Source organism: Xenopus laevis, chromosome 4S (assembly GCF_017654675.1).
Source record: "Xenopus laevis strain J_2021 chromosome 4S, Xenopus_laevis_v10.1, whole genome shotgun sequence".
Classification (NCBI taxonomy): Eukaryota; Metazoa; Chordata; class Amphibia; order Anura; family Pipidae; genus Xenopus; species Xenopus laevis.
Window position 1 is genome coordinate 132,374,724 of NC_054378.1, and position 20,030 is coordinate 132,394,753.

The window sequence follows — 20,030 nt, forward strand, 5'->3', positions numbered from 1 at the left end:
TCTGGAGTAGGAGGAGACAATGACTGCGCTGAGCCCGGAGCATTTCTTGATGCTCTGAATAAACCAGCGGCTCCATCTCTGTAACATCCCCGCCCCGTACTCACATACGTCACACTGTATTGGGCGGGACAGCAATGTAAATACTGTAGAACAAATGGCAGTAGGTTGGAGCAGGCGCACCACGGGCAGCTATATGAATAGGCTGTATGTGTCCCTATGAATTCTGTTCAGGCGCACCCGGGGCAGCTCTATATTGAGTCCTCTGTCCGCCAGGCCCCAGTGCCCGGCTACTTCCGCGTTGGCAGTAAGAGAAGGCGGAGGAGCAGATGATACAGCGACGGTTCCTATGTCCCTCCCCTCCGGGCCCCCGGACGAGCTCTGCGATTTCCTCTTCAAGTTGATTCTCATCGGGGATGCGGGGGTGGGAAAGACGTGTGTGGTACAGCGCTTCCGTAGCGGAGTCTTCGCCGAGCGTCAGGGCAGCACCATCGGGGTGGATTTTACTATGAAAACCCTCGAGATCCAGGGGAAGAGGGTCAAGGTCAGTCATTCCACCCCCCAGTCACAATGGAACATTCCTTCCCTGACACTTCACCTGATCCCCTCCCCCCTCACTGGCCCTCAATGTCTCCCTCCGACCCCTCCTCCTCCTGAGTCTTCTTTCACTTCTGATTGGCTCATCCACTGACTCACTAATAACTGACCCCTCTCATTCCCTTCATTCACTTTATTGCTCTTCTCTGTACTGTCTCTATTTTATTACTTTATATATTTATATTTATATATAGTGATCATATCCCCTTATATATTTATATATAGTGATCATATCCCCTTATATATTTATATATAGTGATCATATCCCCTTATATATTTATATATAGTGATCATATCCCCTTATATATTTATATATAGTGATCATATCCCCTTATATATTTATATATAGTGATCATATCCCCCTTATATATTTATATATAGTGATCATATCCCCTTATATATTTATATATAGTGATCATATCCCCTTATATATTTATATATAGTGATCATATCCCCCTTATATATTTATATATAGTGATAATATCCCCCTTATATATTTATATATAGTGATCATATCCCCTTATATATTTATATATAGTGATCATATCCCCTTATATATTTATATATAGTGATAATATCCCCCTTATATATTTATATATAGTGATCATATCCCCTTATATATTTATATATAGTGATCATATCCCCCTTATATATTTATATATAGTGATCATATCCCCTTATATATTTATATATAGTGATCATATCCCCTTATATATTTATATATAGTGATCATATCCCCCTTATATATTTATATATAGTGATCATATCCCCCTTATATATTTATATATAGTGATCATATCCCCTTATATATTTATATATAGTGATCATATCCCCTTATATATTTATATATAGTGATCATATCCCCTTATATATTTATATATAGTGATCATATCCCCTTATATATTTATATATAGTGATCATATCCCCTTATATATTTATATATAGTGATCGAATCCCCTTATATATTTATATATAGTGATCGTATCCCCTTATATATTTATATATAGTGATCGTATCCCCCTTATATATTATATATAGTGATCATATCCCTCTTATATATTTATATATAGTGATCATATCCCCCTTATATATTTATATATAGTGATCATATCCCCTTATATATTTATATATAGTGATCCTATCCCCTTATATATTTATATATAGTGATCATATCCCCTTATATATTTATATATAGTGATCATATTCCCTTATATATTTATATATAGTGATCATATTCCCTTATATATTTATATCTAGTGATCATATCCCCTTATATATTTATATCTAGTGATCATATCCCCTTATATATTTATATATAGTGATCATATCCCCTTATATATTTATATATAGTGATCATATCCCTCTTATATATTTATATATAGTGATCATATCCCCTTATACCTATACTTATACTTTTGATGATGTCACTTACAGTTTGCAGCAACTTCACTTCGTGTGTAATATTAGTCGGTGCTGAAGGCAGTTGTGGGTCTGTTGGGTAGTGGATCAAAGTGGGTCCAGGTTGTATAAATTGGTTCCACGCAGGACTCTACCACGTGTGCAATATGTATAGGGGTTGGACTTTCTGCTTATTGGTTGAATCAGGAATAATTCTACTTCCTGTTGGTATGAGCCGCATCAGAGCCAATCAGCAGCCAGTAAGAAGCCTCTGTATAATGAGCTGCTCTTTATGTCACAGCTGGGGGAAAGGAGGGGTTTGTTTGTACTGGGATCCCATTAATGAGTCGGCCAATGCAGAGCCAGACACTGGGCCACAGTCTGCGGGGCACTTCTAGCCATGGGGCTGGGACTTTATCTCTTTAACTTTGCCACCCCCCAGTTGCAGATCTGGGACACGGCGGGGCAGGAGCGATTTCGCACCATCACGCAGAGTTACTACCGCAGCGCAAATGGTGCCATCATTGCCTATGACATCACCAAGAGGAAATCGTTTGCGTCAGTTCCGCGCTGGATTGAGGATGTGAAGAAATACGCCGGCTCCAACATTGTCCAGCTGCTGATTGGTGAGCAGGTCACATGGGCAGGAGATTGTTCCCTTATGGGTTGGGTTTCCCCTCCCCCGGGGCTCAGTATTGGGGACACGCGGGAATGTGATAATGGCGCCAACTACAGGCAGAGACAAGATGTTGAGCGCCATATAAATAATTGGGGGGGTTCCATTCTAGCTTCCTGGCCTCTTTAGTTCTTGTGCCTGTGCTGCCTTTGCTTTCACCCCTCTAATAAAGGCTTTTTGTTGCCAGGAAACAAGTCCGACCTCCACGAGTCGCGGGAGGTGCAGCTGCGGGAGGCGGAGACTTTGGCGCGACATTTCGACATTCCGTGCGCCATCGAGACCTCGGCCAAAGACTCCAGTAACGTGGAGGAGGCGTTTGAGAAAATGGCCACGGAGCTGATGATGCGCCACGGGGGCCCCGTCTTCTCCGAGAAATCGTCCGACAGCATCAAGTTGGACAGCACGGACGTGGGGGAGGCGTGGGGCTGCGGCTGCTGACGGTACCCCCCCCCCCCCTGTATCACACTTTAGGGGCCCCAATTGTCTGCTGTAATTGTGACTCAGTAGTGACTTTTAGTCTCTGACAATCGCGGGAAAGGGCCCGTCCCTCCTGCTTAGTAGCTGAATTCCACGCAATGCCTTATCCTGATTACTGGGGCCCCCGTTACACTGCACATTCCTTTAGGTGCCGGGGGCCCTGCCAGTTTTATGAAATGACCCAGAAGGCCGAGGGGTGGCCGTGATACTGTTCTCCCTCCCGGGGTCAGTTCTCCTGGAGTCTCATTCCATTTCAGTCCTGTAGCCCCAGATCATTCCCAGATGCACCTCATCATGTGACTCTGCCCAGGACCAAACCACGAGAAAGTGCAATGACCTCAACATGCAGATTTACTAATAATCCTTATATATTGCTTCTTGCCTTTTTATTAAACAGCGTCGCCTTTTCCCAGCAGGAAACTATATTTATCACCAGCGATTCATTGGAATAAATAATCAGTGCAGAAATATCTCTGGCTCTAATGTGTGGCCCCAGCACTACCCCCACTCACAGTAAAGAACCCCTTCCTATGCTCATGGTGAGATCTCCTTTCCTCCCCACCAATGAATCACTCATTCCCCCTCTCTTGGTAGGGAATCCCATAACCTGACTGTCCTTACAGTAAAGAACCCCTTCCTATGCTGATGGTGAGATCTCCTTTCCTCCCCACCAATGAATCACTCATTCCCCCTCTCTTGGTAGGGAATCCCATAACCTGACTGCCCTTACAGTAAAGAACCCCTTCCTATGCTGATGGTGAGATCTCCTTTCCTCCCCACCAATGAATCACTCATTCCCCCTCTCTTGGTAGGGAATCCCATAACCTGACTGCCCTTACAGTAAAGAACCCCTTCCTATGCTGATGGTGAGATCTCCTTTCCTCCCCACCAATGAATCACTCATTCCCCTCTCTTGGTAGGGAATCCCATAACCTGACTGCCCTTACAGTAAAGAACCCCTTCCTATGCTGATGGTGAGATCTCCTTTCCTCCCCACCAATGAATCACTCATTCCCCTCTCTTGGTAGGGAATCCCATAACCTGACTGTCCTTACAGTAAAAAACCCCTTCCTATGCTGATGGTGAGATCTCCTTTCCTCCCCACCAATGAATCCCTTATTCCCCCTCTCTTGGTAGGGAATCCCATAACCTGACTGTCCTTACAGTAAAGAACCCCTTCCTATGCTGATGGTGAGATCTCCTTTCCTCCCCACCAATGAATCACTCATTTCCCTCTCTTGGTAGGGAATCCCATAACCTGACTGCCCTTACAGTAAAGAACCCCTTCCTATGCTGATGGTGAGATCTCCTTTCCTCCCCACCAATGAATCACTCATTCCCCTCTCTTGGTAGGGAATCCCATAACCTGACTGTCCTTACAGTAAAAAACCCCTTCCTATGCTGATGGTGAGATCTCCTTTCCTCCCCACCAATGAATCCCTTATTCCCCCTCTCTTGGTAGGGAATCCCATAACCTGACTGTCCTTACAGTAAAGAACCCCTTCCTATGCTGATGGTGAGATCTCCTTTCCTCCCCACCAATGAATCACTCATTTCCCTCTCTTGGTAGGGAATCCCATAACCTGACTGCCCTTACAGTAAAGAACCCCTTCCTATGCTGATGGTGAGATCTCCTTTCCTCCCCACCAATGAATCACACCCCTCTCTTGGTAGGGAATCCCATAACCTGACTGTCCTTACAGTAAAGAACCCCTTCCTATGCTGATGGTGAGATCTCCTTTCCTCCCCACCAATGAATCACTCATTCCCCCTCTCTTGGTAGGGAATCCCATAACCTGACTGCCCTTACAGTAAAGAACCCCTTCCTATGCTGATGGTGAGATCTCCTTTCCTCCCCACCAATGAATCACCCCCCCTCTCTTGGTAGGGAATCCCATAACCTGACTGTCCTTACAGTAAAGAACCCCTTCCTATGCTCCCTGTACCCTTCTCTCTACATGGGACATTTCCCTATGAGCCCCCCGTTGGTTTTCACAGCAAGTTCATGTCTCTTTACACAAAACATTCCAGAATGTGACATGACTTGGCCACACTTGATTGGATGATCCTGGTTGGTTGAACCTGATTGGTTGGATGAAGCAGTCGGTTGTTTGGATATAAAACACATTTATTAGATCAGAGGAGACAAAGTAAAAGCATTTGCATAAAAGTGTAACAGGTGGGGGCGGGGCATCAAACATGGAGACCAATAACCATTTATTTTAACAATAAAATTCAAGTGTGAGTGGGCGGGATGTGCCCGTGGCACCAGTTCTCTCCAAAATAAAACTATAAATAGAGTAAATGCCCCAGGGAAGATAATAAATAAGGGGGAGGGGTAATTATTGCCGTGCAATAGGGGAGATGCAGAGGTTGCCATGGCGCTGGATTGTGTCTGTGGGGGGCACGAGGTCTGTCCCACATACTGATACCCACGGGGATGGAAGTAGAATACCAAACACATTATATACCGTATATATGAAGGAATAAGCACAACCCAGTGCCAGGTCTCTGCTGGGGCCCCAGGGGCCACTCCTGCACCGCTGAATAAAAACTCTGACTATGGGGAGACAGAATAAATAGAATAAAATCTACAGGGTTTCCTATAGAGGGTTCAGGGAGTTATAAAAAGTGCAGGAAATGTAGGTGGGAGGGTACGGGGAGTCAGTCGTGGGGCCGCTGTACGAAGCCCTCTAATTGGAAGATCAAATCCACGGCCGCACTCACGTCAGCCACAATGTGTCCGGGTTCCACCAGGGCCGGGTCCAATCGGAAGTCCCGGTGCCCGTGAAACACGGTCTCAGTAACAGACTGGGAGGTATCGGCAGGCACTTCAGAGTTCGGGTTATAAATGCCAGTACAGACCAGAATAGAGCGACAGCTTGTGGCCGAGGGGAAGGACAGGACACTCTCCAGCGACGGCTCCTCTTCCTCAGACACAGAGACCACCGGGACCCCCGATGCTGCCTGCACCAGAGCCTGGGAGCCAATCAGAGGAGCCCGTTCTGTCAGGTAGCGATTGTACAGGTTGGCACCATAGATATCGGTCATCAGGTTGTCTCTGGGGGCACAAACACACGTCATGGATCATCATGTGACTCCCCAATATAAAGAGGATTAGAAGAGATTTATTGATAGGACAGTGTGAATGAAAGCTGATTGGACAGAAGAGATTCCCATGAGCAGGGTGGGGGCAGCAGGAGTTCTAATGATACGAGACGAATCCTACAGACTGGGCCCATCATACAACCAGCGCACAGGCTAATAAATCACTTACCCGATTGCATAGAGAGTTCTGATTGGCTCAGCCCACTGTTTCTGCGTGCGGACCAGATACTCTGCGTACTGATAGGTCACCTCGCTGGGTTTGCCCATCAACACCTCGTACTTCAGCTCCTTCCCTGTGATCTTCTTGTAGATGTTCTCCAGACACACCATGAACGTGCCGTGCCCAAACCTGAAGGAGGAGGAGGAATCATTGGGCCACGTGTGTGCATGAACCCCAAACAGGGCGGAGCTAAACTGATGTTTCCCATAATGCCACTCCACCCCCTAAGCACTTACCTGGGTGAGTGGGCCTCGGCCATCCACATCAGATCCATGTTACACGCCAGCACCGGGATATGGGGGTAACTGGCAGCTTGGTGGTGGCTGGCAGGGTAACCGCCAGTCAGTAAGACATCAATGATGAGCTGGAGATTAGTCTCCCATCTGATTGGTTCCCCAAAAAGGACGATAGCTAGAGGTAGAGAGAAGTCCCATTACCCATCATGCACCTGCCAATAAAAGGGGGGCTTTGAGTGCCGCCCATTCATATTAGGGTAAGTACCCGGCTCCACTAGGAATGTATCTCACTCTAGCTTTTATTTCCCATCATCCCCCGCCAGGCTATTGACATGCACAGCACATTGGACACCCCTGAGGAATAATATAACCAATAGGGACCCGGAGTTACCTGGCAAACGATATTCCCCTCATCAGAGTGCTAGAGAAGTGTTAATGGTAACATCCAATCACAATCTTGCATGGAGCGTACACAGATTACCCTTAAAGGGGAACTGTTAAACTGCCCACGGGGAAAAAAACAAAAAAAACACTTTTCTGCTGGATGGGCATGGCCACAATATAGCTGTGATGTCACTAAAACAGGTATTAATGAACACAGACTTCAAACCAGTGGATCCCAGTGTTGATTATTATTATTACATTCTTGAAACTTCCCCTTTAAGGCTTTCACATGAATGAGCGGTTGGGATATTGTGGAAATGTTTCCATGGTAACTCAGTGGGTCCAGTGGCTTTAGGCTCCTCCCCATTGAATAATGCAGGGGCTGGACACAGACAAATACACAGAACATGAGCCGCCCCAGGGACCCAATAGGGTTAGGGGTTCAACTCCCCTTTTCTGTTACCCTAGAGACACTGCTAAGGGTGCTGGGAGTTGGATTGGGTACAGGCTTTGGTGCAATAATGGCTACTAGTCCCAGCATCATACTCACCATCTATGCGGGGTAGATCCGTGGCGGAGGAGGGCTGCAGGAGAGAGACAGGGGCAGTTAGCCAATAGGAATAACAAACTCAGGGTTTGTGGCAGCCAATCAGCTGTCAGTATGGGGGAGGGGAGGTGCTGGATAGGAGGACTGGGCAGCTAAAACACAAATGCATTGTGGGCCAGAAGCACAAGCTCTGAATGAAGAGGCCCAGATTATTCTCTTCATTCCTATTAAAGGGGAACAGTCATCCCAAATGCTCATCTTGAATAAATGAATATTCTCGTGTGTGTGAGTCGGAGGGGGCCCTTGGAACAGTGCACTTTTATTTTCACTATGGGGGGGGGGGGTGACATTGTTTATTATATTATTGTGGCAGGTCATGTGACCCTACAAAGCCGTAGGGTTGTGAGTTATAGTAACACACTTGCTGCCTCCCCACTGTGACAAGCCAAACCACCACAACAAACTCACCAGGATTTTGGGGCGCCTCGTGTGATCCACCGTATCAAGAAAGGGGTACGACTCCCTCAGAGAGTCGATTGTGATAGGATTGGAGAATCCTAAACTGAAATGTGGAGTTAAGGGAAGAACAAGAGAGAAATCCACACATTATATTGCAATTAATGGAGATCTAAACTCACCCCCGAGGCAAAGACAGTGAGGAGAGACACAACCTAATTCTAAGTCTACTTGCCCCCCAAACCCTATTCCCAGTTGTGGGATGTGCAGCTCCCGCCCCCCAGCGAATGTGCAGCACTAAGCCATTGCCCGACCCCCAATACTGGCACTGCCCTGCCTGACCCCCAATAGTGGCACTGCCCTGCCTGACCCCCAATACTGGCATTTCCCAGGTGCAGAACAGAAGGAAGGATACTTTTTCGCAATGTCCAGGACTGGGCCCTGTCCGGATACTAGAACACATTTGTTATGGAACTGCTTAAATATCCTCAGAGGACTGTGTGACATCATCACTTGATCCTGGCAGATCTGTTGAGAGACAAACATGTCAGACATGAGGCAATTACCCAACTCACCCCTTATAGGAACCCCTGGGGTATCAGCCCTGCCAGTCTGTGTCACATATTGATTCCCTTAGAGACAGTACAGTATGAGGGTATAGCTTATTGTGTGCCCAGAACATTCCTTCTCTGTATATTTGTATTTATACATATGGGAGGAGGGAGGTGCCATATTGATTCCCTTAGACAGTACAGTATGAGAGTATAGCTTATTGTGTGCCCAGAACATTCCTTCTCTGTATATTTGTATTTATACATATGGGAGGAGGAGGTGCCATATTGATTCCCTTAGACAGTACAGTATGAGGGTATAGCTTATTGTGTGCCCAGAACATTCCTTCTCTGTATATTTGTATTTATACATATGGGAGGAGGGAGGTGCCATATTGATTCCCTTAGACAGTACAGTATGAGAGTATAGCTTATTGTGTGCCCAGAACATTCCTTCTCTGTATATTTGTATTTATACATATGGGAGGAGGAGGTGCCATATTGATTCCCTTAGACAGTACAGTATGAGGGTATAGCTTATTGTGTGCCCAGAACATTCCTTCTCTGTATATTTGTATTTATACATATGGGAGGAGGGAGGTGCCATATTGATTCCCTTAGTACAGTATGAGGGTATAGCTTATTGTGTGCCCAGAACATTCCTTCTCTGTATATTTGTATTTATACATATGGGAGGAGGAGGTGCCATATTGATTCCCTTAGACAGTACAGTATGAGGGTATAGCTTATTGTGTGCCCAGAACATTCCTTCTCTGTATATTTGTATTTATACATATGGGAGGAGGGAGGTGCCATATTGATTCCCTTAGTACAGTATGAGGGTATAGCTTATTGTGTGCCCAGAACATTCCTTCTCTGTATATTTGTATTTATACATATGGGAGGAGGAGGTGCCATATTGATTCCCTTAGACAGTACAGTATGAGGGTATAGCTTATTGTGTGCCCAGAACATTCCTTCTCTGTATATTTGTATTTATACATATGGGAGGAGGAGGTGCCATATTGATTCCCTTAGACAGTACAGTATGAGGGTATAGCTTATTGTGTGCCCAGAACATTCCTTCTCTGTATATTTGTATTTATACATATGGGAGGAGGAGGTGCCATATTGATTCCCTTAGACAGTACAGTATGAGGGTATAGCTTATTGTGTGCCCAGAACATTCCTTCTCTGTATATTTGTATTTATACATATGGGAGGAGGTGCCATATTGATTCCCTTAGACAGTACAGTATGAGGGTATAGCTTATTGTGTGCCCAGAACATTCCTTCTCTGTATATTTGTATTTATAAATATGGGAGGAGGAGGTGCCATATTGATTCCCTTAGACAGTACAGTATGAGGGTATAGCTTATTGTGTGCCCAGAACATTCCTTCGCTGAGTGTTCAGATATTTAGGGCTCTCTGACCTCCCCACTTTGTACAGTTACCCTAGAGAAGTGACATCCCCAACCAGTAGCTCGTGGTTAACATGTTACTCCCCAACCCCTTGGTTGTTGCTCCCAGTGACCCCAAATCAGGGGCTTATAATTGAATTCCAGGCTTGGAGACAAGTTTTGGTGCATAAAAACCAGTTGTACTGCCAAACAGAACCAAGAGCCAATCACTGGCCTTATTTGGCACCCAATGACTTTGTCCAGGCTTGTGTTGCTCCCCAACTCTTTTTACAGTTGAATGTGGCTCACGAGTAAAAAAGGTTGGGGGCCCCTGACCTAGAGCATGAGACAGGACAGTAGATAAAGGGGAGCTGTGTCCTGGCAGAGCATGTTCCCCCCAAATGATGAAGGAAGGAACTTACTGGGACCCCGAGTATATGTGACAGTTGGTCGGCTTTGGTCTGGCGCAGGCAGTTTCCAGCGTTGGTCACAAACACCACAGGAACCAGGAAGTGCCCCCGGGAATCCACCAGCTTCTGGAAGGCTTTTCTTGCAGCCGGAATGGGGGTTTTGCCCCTCACCAGGACCCCATCGATATCAAACAAGAGACCAAACGTGGCCGGACCCCCAGCCTGGAGAAGAGAACAATTAGGGATCCTGCAGTAATAATAATAATAATAAACTGCATCAGAAGTATTTGCCTATAGAAATATGGGACTCCGTATACAGCCCAATTTACACCCCATCAACCTCCCCCCCAGTAGCCAGGGGGATTATAGGAAGAAATGTATAATACAAACCCTAAACAGAATAACTAACTGCCCACTGGTTACCATGGCAACTGACAGTTTATTCCAAACAGCGATGCTTTTCTGACTCCCACCATCTCTTTTAGGGATACAGTTTGCCCTTGTAACCCCACCCCAACCTACCAATGTTCCCCCCAGCAGCTCCTCTCCCAATATCCACCAAGTGAAACCCAAGCGAATAGGTGGGTGGGGGGCCCTAACATTTATCCTGCAATTCCCCACGGACTGAACTCCAATAGGAAGAACTAATCAGACACTATAGAGATTTATTATATTATATATATATAACTGGTCACAACAGGTGCAGGGCACGGGGGACAGTGAGGGTTAATGCCATGACATCACTACGGAAGCCCAAAGGGGGGGGGGGTGTCAGGAAAACGACAGGGACATGGGAAGAGTGGGACCTTGAGCAAAAGGCCAAAGGCTGTGACCTCCAGCCTGAAATAGCCCCCCCTCCCCCCACAGACTCAATATCCTACACACCCCCTGCCCAATAGCAACTGCCCCCCATACCCACAATTACCCCAAACAACCCTCTACCAGCCCCCCCAAAGCTCTGCGCCCTGGTACTAAGTGGCCGGTAGCCGACAAGGTAAAAGGGACAGTCGGGGGGCAGCAGAGAGAGAGGAGTCGGGGGGCAGCAGAGAGAGAGGAGTCGGGGGGCAGCAGAGAGAGAGGAGTCGGGGGGCAGCAGAGAGAGAGGAGTCGGGGGGCAGCAGAGAGAGAGGAGTCGGGGGCAGCAGAGAGAGAGGAGTCGGGGGGCAGCAGAGAGAGAGGAGTCGGGGGGCAGCAGAGAGAGAGGAGTCGGGGGGCAGCAGAGAGAGAGGAGTCGGGGGGCAGCAGAGAGAGAGGAGTCGGGGGGCAGCAGAGAGAGAGGAGTCGGGGGGCAGCAGAGAGAGAGGAGTCGGGGGGCAGCAGAGAGAGAGGAGTTGGGGGGCAGGAGAGAGAGAGAGAGGAGTTGGGGGGCAGGAGAGAGAGAGAGAGGAGTTGGGGGGCAGGAGAGAGAGAGAGAGGAGTTGGGGGGCAGGAGAGAGAAAGGAGTTGGGGGGCAGGAGAGAGAAAGGAGTTGGGGGGGCAGGAGAGAGAAAGGAGTTGGGGGGCAGGAGAGAGAAAGGAGTTGGGGGCAGGAGAGAGAAAGGAGTTGGGGGCAGGAGAGAGAAAGGAGTTGGGGGGCAGGAGAGAGAAAGGAGTTGGGGGCAGGAGAGAGAAAGGAGTTGGGGGGCAGGAGAGAGAAAGGAGTGGGGGGCAGGAGAGAGAAAGGAGTCGGGGGGCAGGAGAGAGAAAGGAGTGGGGGGCAGGAGAGAGAAAGGAGTCGGGGGGCAGGAGAGAGAAAGGAGTCGGGGGGCAGGAGAGAGAGGAGTCGGGGGGCAGGAGAGAGAGGAGTCGGGGGGGCAGGAGAGAGAGGAGTCGGGGGGCAGGAGAGAGAAAGGAGTCGGGGGGCAGGAGAGAGAGGAGTCGGGGGGCAGGAGAGAGAAAGGAGTCGGGGGGCAGGAGAGAGAAGGAGTCGGGGGGCAGGAGAGAGAAGGAGTCGGGGGGCAGGAGAGAGAAAGGAGTCGGGGGGCAGGAGAGAGAAAGGAGTCGGGGGGCAGGAGAGAGAAAGGAGTCGGGGGGCAGGAGAGAGAAAGGAGTCGGGGGGCAGGAGAGAGAAAGGAGTTGGGGGGCAGGAGAGAGAAAGGAGTTGGGGGGCAGGAGAGAGAAAGGAGTTGGGGGGCAGGAGAGAGAAAGGAGTTGGGGGGCAGGAGAGAGAAAGGAGTTGGGGGGCAGGAGAGAGAAAGGAGTGGGGGCAGTAGAGAGAAAGGAGTGGGGGGGCAGGAGAGAGAGAGGAGTCGGGGGGGCAGGAGAGAGAGGAGTCGGGGGGCAGGAGAGAGAGGAGTCGGGGGGCAGGAGAGAGAGGAGTTGGGGGGCAGTAGAGAGAGGAGTTGGGGGGCAGTAGAGAGAGAGGAGTTGGGGGGCAGGAGAGAGAGGAGTTGGGGGGCAGGAGAGAGAGGAGTTGGGGGGCAGGAGAGAGAGGAGTGGGGGGCAGTAGAGAGAGGAGTTGGGGGGCAGTAGAGAGAGAGGAGTTGGGGGGCAGGAGAGAGAGGAGTTGGGGGGCAGGAGAGAGAGGAGTTGGGGGGCAGTAGAGAGAGGAGTTGGGGGGCAGGAGAGAGAGGGAGTTGGGGGCAGGAGAGAGAGAGGAGTTGGGGGGCAGTAGAGAGAGAGGAGTTGGGGGCAGTAGAGAGAGAGGAGTTGGGGGCAGGAGAGAGAGAGGAGTCGGGGGGGCAGGAGAGAGAGGAGTCGGGGGGGCAGGAGAGAAAGGAGTTGGGGGGCAGGAGAGAGAGAGGAGTTGGGGGCAGGAGAGAGAGGAGTTGGGGGGCAGGAGAGAGAGGAGTTGGGGGGCAGGAGAGAGAGGAGTTGGGGGGCAGGAGAGAGAGGAGTTGGGGGGCAGGAGAGAGAGGAGTTGGGGGCAGGAGAGAGAGGAGTTGGGGGGCAGTAGGTCAGTTCCCCTCCCCCGCTGTCAGTAATAATGAGGAATCTCGCGCCTCAGACGTTTGTACCTCAGGCTCCCGGGGCCCCGCGCTCAGCCCGACTCTATTCACCACACGGGACAGCACCGGTCTCAGCCACCGTCTCATTCTCCGCCCGGCCCGCGGACTCCTTCTATTCCCGCCTTTCCTTTGCTCTCTCCGACCGGCGGTCGGGCTCCGGACTCGGCCTCACTCGCACCGGAAGGCGATTATATTCCGGCTGAATGGGGAGAGTGACGCAAGCAGCAGGCAGCCAATCACAATGCGGCACAGTATTTCGCAATCAGCCAATCGTGTGAGAATCTCTGCCTCAGCCCATGTCCTGCCCTCAGCCACTCAGTCCGTCAGTCACACAGAGCGACGGCCGCTTCCGGTTTATACAGCCACGCCCACCAGTTCCTCAGGGAGCTCAGAACAAACCCGAGACTGAGTGGAGGTTGAGCTGTGAGGGAGACAGGGAGTTGTGTAAGTGTATGAGATGTTATTATAAAGGCTCAGCCAGTGGGGCCTGTGTAGTTCAGCAAGAGCAGAGATGTAATCTTAAAGCGACATTACACAATAAATGGCCCGGAACTCTCTAGTGTCTGCAGGAAATGCAACAAATGCTCCAATTAGAATCCTCCCAGTTGATACAATGTAAATCTGTTATTGGTCTGTGTGTAACCTAGCAACTGATGACACTGATCCCAAGCTCAAATCTCATTGGTCAATTCTTTTCATTTCTAAATAAAACTTCTGCTCAGTAGAATTCTCATTGGTCAGTTCTGTTTTATCCACAATTACAGGTTTATAGAGAACTGGGGGCAGTGGGAGAGGAATAGGGATGCGCAGAATCCAGGATTTGGTTTGGGATTCGTCCTTTTTGAGCAGAATTCCACCAAATCCTTCTGCCCGGCCGAACTGAATCTGAATTTGCATATGTAAATTAGGGGTAGGGAGAGAAATTGTGTGACTTTTGTAACAAAACAACAAAGTAATAAATGTTTTCCCCTTCCCACCCCTAATTTGCATATGCAAATTCAGTTTGGTATTCGGCCGAATCTTTCGCAAAGGATTTGGGGGTTCGGCCGAATCCAAAATAGTGGATTTAGTGGATCCCTAGAAGGAATCTAATAATGATATAGAGATAAAGACTATTGGATCCTCTAATGTGAGTGACATACCTCCCAACATTTTTTAAGTAAAAAGAGGGACAAAAAAAATTTTCCCGCACGTAGCGCAGCAATTTTTTTGACCACACCCCTTTCTGTGGCCACACCCCCTAATTGCCATGTTCATTTTACAAAATTTGGCAGGTTATGAAAGTTTGAAAATATTTCTCCTTATCTAAACTGTGTTTTTGTGTCTCAAAATTGTTACAAAGTCTCTTATTTGCACCTGTTAGCTGTTCTGGGCTCTCTGCTAAAAGCCAATTAAGTGAGAAACTTTGTTTCTTTTTCTGTGAAAAAGAGGGACTTTCCAGTACAAATGAGGGACTGTGGGTTGAGCTATCAAAAGAGGGACTGTCCCTCCGAAAAAGGGACAGTTGGGAGGTATGGAGTGATATCAGACTGAATGCAGTCATTGCTCTCATGATACAACTGCACAATAGGAGCTGACGAGTAACGACTACATTAACTAAAGCTGCTCATACATAAAAGCCAACGACAGACCAAGTCAGCAGCTTATTGGTCCATGTGTGGGGCCCTCCGACGGGCTTCCCCAATCAATATCTGGCCAGAAGTCGGTCACATGTCGATGGGGCATCTGTTCGTTGATACGGTCCCGCAATCTAACCGCCCATTTCCCCTTCATTATAATCCGATCATTATAAATCCCTCAATGTGAGTATATGGGGGAGAGATCCGCTCGTTTGGTGACAAATCTGCTTATGTTTGGCCACCTTTACTCATGTTCTACTACTTCACTTCTTGCACATTCTCAGCACAGTGTCACTACTTCTCAATTTTACTTTTCACAAACAGCCAGATATTATCTATAACATCACCCCCAGCTACACCTCTAAATGATTCGTATTGATCCTGCCAAGCCAGCCCCGACCTCTCTGGCCCATATCTTGTCTGTGCTTAAATAAAGTCTATTAGTTGATGAGAAGGTGCAAGTGGGCAAGAAAGGATTCATCACAACTGTCAGATTCATGGGGCTGTGCTGGCACACAGTATTATATCTGCAGTTCCACCTCTTATCCTCACAGTTGCCAAGTAACAGTGCCATAAAGTATGAGAATAACTGAGATATTATATTATCATTACATACATACCCAGTTACATAGCAACAATGCTGAAAACGATCATAATTAAAGAATAATTAAGCAGGGTACAGACCTATATTTACCTAAGAAAGTCTTCTTGGTGCTTAGTACATTACAAATATAGATGTTTCTAACAAGTCTCTACTGTATACTGAGGGAATATTTATCAAGGGCCGAATTTCCAATTCAAAAAACTTCGAAATTCACATTCAAAAAGACCAACCAAAATTAAGTCGAAGTTTTTTTTTTTTTGGTTGAATAGGTCCGTTTTCGATCGAATAGGTCCATATTCGCCCGAATTCAAATCGTATGAATCGAAGGAATAGTGCATTAGATCGAATTCCATTCTACGTTTTTCCAAAAAAAACTTCAAAGTCCACCAATTGACTCCAGGAGGTCCCCCATAGGCTAAAACAGCAACTTTGCAGGTTTTACATGGTAAATGGTCGAAGTCGAATTTTTAAAGAGACAGTCCATGATAAATTTTGATATTCAAATATTTCCTAGTCAAAGTACACAAAAAATAGCTCGAAATTCGATTTTTTTTTTTTCATTTGAAAATTCACCTCAACCTTTGATAAATCTTTGAAAAATTGAGTGTCATCAACCAGTGGATTTATCCAAACTCAAAATAACATTCCAAACTCTAAAAAAAATCTCTGTTGCGAACAGGGAAAAACAGCACTTATTTCTTAAGACAATGTTTTAAAAAATCATTACATGAAGAATCAATATACTTATGGGCATATTTATCAAGAATCAATTTTGTGAGGATTTTTCTACCTTTAATAAGCTTGAAAGTTTGTGTATGTATGAAAAAATCCGAATGTAACTGAAATGAAAAACGAGAAAAAAACTCTAAAGATCAAGTTCAAGCTCCCGAAAAAACTCAAATTGCTCGGATTTATGTCCTGAAAACTTGAATTGATGGAGTTTTCAGATAAAAACCCTGAAATCAACCCAAAAACGTGACTTTTGCCTAGGACAACTCCCATTGACTTCTATGTGACTTTGGCAGCTTTAAGATGGCAAATTTTTTAATTTTCATTTTTTTAATTAAATGAAATTGTTTTGCTTAATAAATGGCAGGCATTCGAGTTTGTGAAAATAGAACTTGAATGTGTGTGTTTGGGTGCAACAAAAAATTGAATTGTGGAAAATACTATTATCACAAATCGAATTATATTTATTATAATGTGCACCTTAATGACAAAAAAAACTGTTTTGTAACATTTCTGCACAAATGCCCGATACCTTCGTATGGAATATTGCAAGAGATTTTTCCGTAGCAGATTTCCTTGAACTCCTCACTTACTATTCAGAATATTTTTATTCACAACAACAATATACAACATTCATTTGTTACAGTTTATAAAATATGAATATTATTTGGTGCCAGTTTATTGAAGCCCCATTAGATCCTCTCTGATCCCTGTCTGTGTTTCACGTGAGTTTCACAAAACTAATTGGAGAAATGTGGGGGGATCAGCGTGACCATAAATCTGGCAGTTGACAGCTCTGCATTCCGTCTATATTTAGAGGAGTATAAGCAATGACACATTCTTTGTGTTTTTTTACACAATATGTCGTCTTTAATTATTACTGTTTTTGTATATGTTGTTATTCACATCCTCTCCTAGTCATATCGTAGTCTTTCTGGCAAATGGGACCTTAGCAACCAGATAGCTGCTGAAATTCCAAACTGGAAAATTGCTGAACAAAAAAAGCTACCGTATATACTCAAGTATAAGCCGTCCCGAGTATAAGCCGAGGTACCTAATTTTACCTCCAAAAACTGGGAAAGCTTATTGACTCGAGTATAAGCCGAGGGTGAGAAATGCAGCAGCTTCTGGTAAGTTTCAATCAAAAAATTGAGGGTTTCTGCTCCCATCGGAGGTGCCAGCGTCTCGTTTTTGGACGCCGGCAAATATTCTTGGAGACTATTCTTGGACGTCGGCGTCTATTCTTGGACGCGGGCGACTATTCTTGGATGCCGGCGACTATTCTTAGGCGCCGGTGACTATTCTTAGACGCCGGCGACCGTTTTTGCGCTTGACCCGTGTATAAGCGTATAAGGTAGAGTTTTTCAGCATATTTTGGGGGCTGAAAAACTCGGCTTATACTCGAGTATGTACGGTAAACAATAATTTCTAATATTTGCAAAATATCGACATCATACAACATGTAAATCCTACGATGTTTTATGATCTTTGGTACTGGCCCTTGAAGAGTTGCTAAAGAGCCAAGCAACGAAGACGGTTTGGCCAGAAGTTGTCCCGGTGGTTTCATAAGAGACTGATGAAGGGATGTTGTATTTGGTGTCATTACATATAGAGGCCATACCCTGTATAAGAGCATGTGTGGTTCATATTGTGGTTTCATATTGTGGTTTCATATTGTGGTTTCATACAGGGTGTTACACTTCTAATAACCCCAGTCACAAACTCTGCATGGTTTTATTTACAACTAGAATATCATCTATAAACTCATCTTTTGATCAGAAGGATTAAAAATGCAGATAATACACTACAAGAACAACAATCACAAAATAATAACTGATATTAAAAGATTTTTACAAATGTGGCAGCCGCAAAAAAAACCCTACACCTCCCCCGGTGTGTCCCAAGGCTAAATACACGGGGCAGTATTTTGGGAGTAAAATGTATATTGAAGGTGTAGTATTTTTCATGGTGAGGAGGCTCTTTGACCCCAGAGAGGAAGCTCTTAGGGTCAGACTGAGACACCAGGAATAAACTCTATGACCTTCACTGGTCCAGATCTGCTCTAGATCTCCAGACACTCTGCACTTTCCCATCTCGTCCCACCCTGACAAATACAAGAAAAGCAGGAATGTGCTGGTTGGGGGGAGTCAGATAGAGGAGGTTATGGACAGCTGGTGAAGGGGGCTCTAAAGTTGCCCTGATGTGGCCTTGATCCCCTCAGTCTGACATTGGACCCTCTGCATTATTTTCTCTCGTTCCCCTAGAACCAGCTGGTGGTGCACCCCTCCCCCACCCCCTGCACCCCCTCCATGTGCTTGAACACAGCAAACATTGAACATTTCAAGCACAGAAAACCTTTGTAATCTCTTTTTGGAAAGGCCTTTTACCCCACTTAGGGTTTTTTTCTTGTCCGTAATGTGTATGTTCAGTCTATAGACCCGTTTATTGTACAGACTTTGGCATTATGTTTGTGCTTAATACATATTTTAAATATAAATGTAGAAATGAATGGAAAGTCCATGTATAAATACTGGCAGAACTCCCAGCAGGATGGCACAGTGACAATAAGTGCAGAAGATAATGACAAACTACATGTATGTGAGTGTCGGATGAAAGCGCGTGTCACATACATGTACTTTGTAGCTGTGATTTCCAGTGACAATATCTTCTGCGCGTCACATGTATCATCGCATGGAGACTATTGGACAACAGCACAATGTGTAGTTCAGCCCTAAAAAGAAACTCTGCTGTTATTAATCTTCCCATTCAATCTCCCTGGGGTTGTCTCTTCATTAATCCACCCTGACATTTACTAGCCCAGTCTTGTGGAGCATATTCCCAATCAGCAAAAGTAAAGGCTAGTGAAACATGTATTGTGGCTAGTGAATCACACAAATACACTTTCTGCACGGCTATTTATTAGCAAGCTCCCAGTTCAACCAATAACTGACTTCTTTTTCAGTCTGTCATCCAATAACCAACCAGGATTCCTTCCAAAACAATCCCAAACACTGCACACCCCTCCCCCTTTAGCCCATCAGCCAATCATTTCTGTGGCATTGAGAGAATTCACCCAGTGCAGATTGGACAACATTGGGGCAGGGGTGGGGTGTGACATCGGGGGAGGGGCTATGATGTCAATCATGGGGACGGATGAAGCACATCTGCATATTCCAGGCCAGGGCCCCCACTAGAAATCACCGGACATACAACAACATTTTTGGGACCCCCCCTGGAGACCGCCCACCCCAGATCCCACACCACAGTTAAAAGACCACACAGACATCAGTGGTAAAAAGAGTAACTCCCCCCCCCACACACACAAGTTATAAAAAAAAAGCCATTGATGGTCAGGGCCCCCTATAAAAAAAAATTGGGGCACCAGAAAATATTTTTTTAAAAAAACCACTGAAGTCAGGGACCTATAGAGTATAAAAATAATACATTGGGGGCCAGGGGATTACTAAAATAAAAGACACACATTGGTGTCAGTAGAACTGAACTTGTGGCTCCGGGACTTCAACTTCCGAAGAGGCAGCGCGGCTTTGGCGATATCAAGGGGGGCACGGGGATTTTTCATAAAGTGAATCACAGCCAAGACCCCCCTTAAGGCCTGGGCCAGCAGTACCCGCTGATAGTGGCCCCATTCCAGGCTGCTGGATAAAGATGGGATGGAGATGCCACACTGCTGGA

General features: G+C 46.4%; 2 protein-coding genes across 3 annotated transcripts; one reads left to right on the top strand and one right to left on the bottom strand.

The window, feature by feature from the left end:
* Positions 1–313: 313 nt before the first annotated feature.
* rab43.S (RAB43, member RAS oncogene family S homeolog) lies at positions 314–3,613 on the top strand. Its single transcript, NM_001095988.1, is given in 3 exon segments — positions 314–541; positions 2,435–2,618; positions 2,856–3,613. Coding segments are annotated over 3 exon segments (630 nt in total). The 5' UTR covers positions 314–346; the 3' UTR covers positions 3,107–3,613.
* A 1,642-nt stretch (positions 3,614–5,255) lies between these two features.
* On the bottom strand, positions 5,256–13,574 carry LOC100127323 (uncharacterized). 2 transcript variants are annotated; one of them, NM_001112884.1, is given in 8 exon segments: positions 5,256–6,206; positions 6,423–6,602; positions 6,710–6,884; positions 7,644–7,677; positions 8,109–8,202; positions 8,512–8,624; positions 10,471–10,680; positions 13,395–13,574. In NM_001112884.1, coding segments are annotated over 8 exon segments (1,281 nt in total). In that variant the 5' UTR covers positions 13,473–13,574; the 3' UTR covers positions 5,256–5,809.
* Between the last annotated feature and the right edge of the window lie 6,456 nt (positions 13,575–20,030).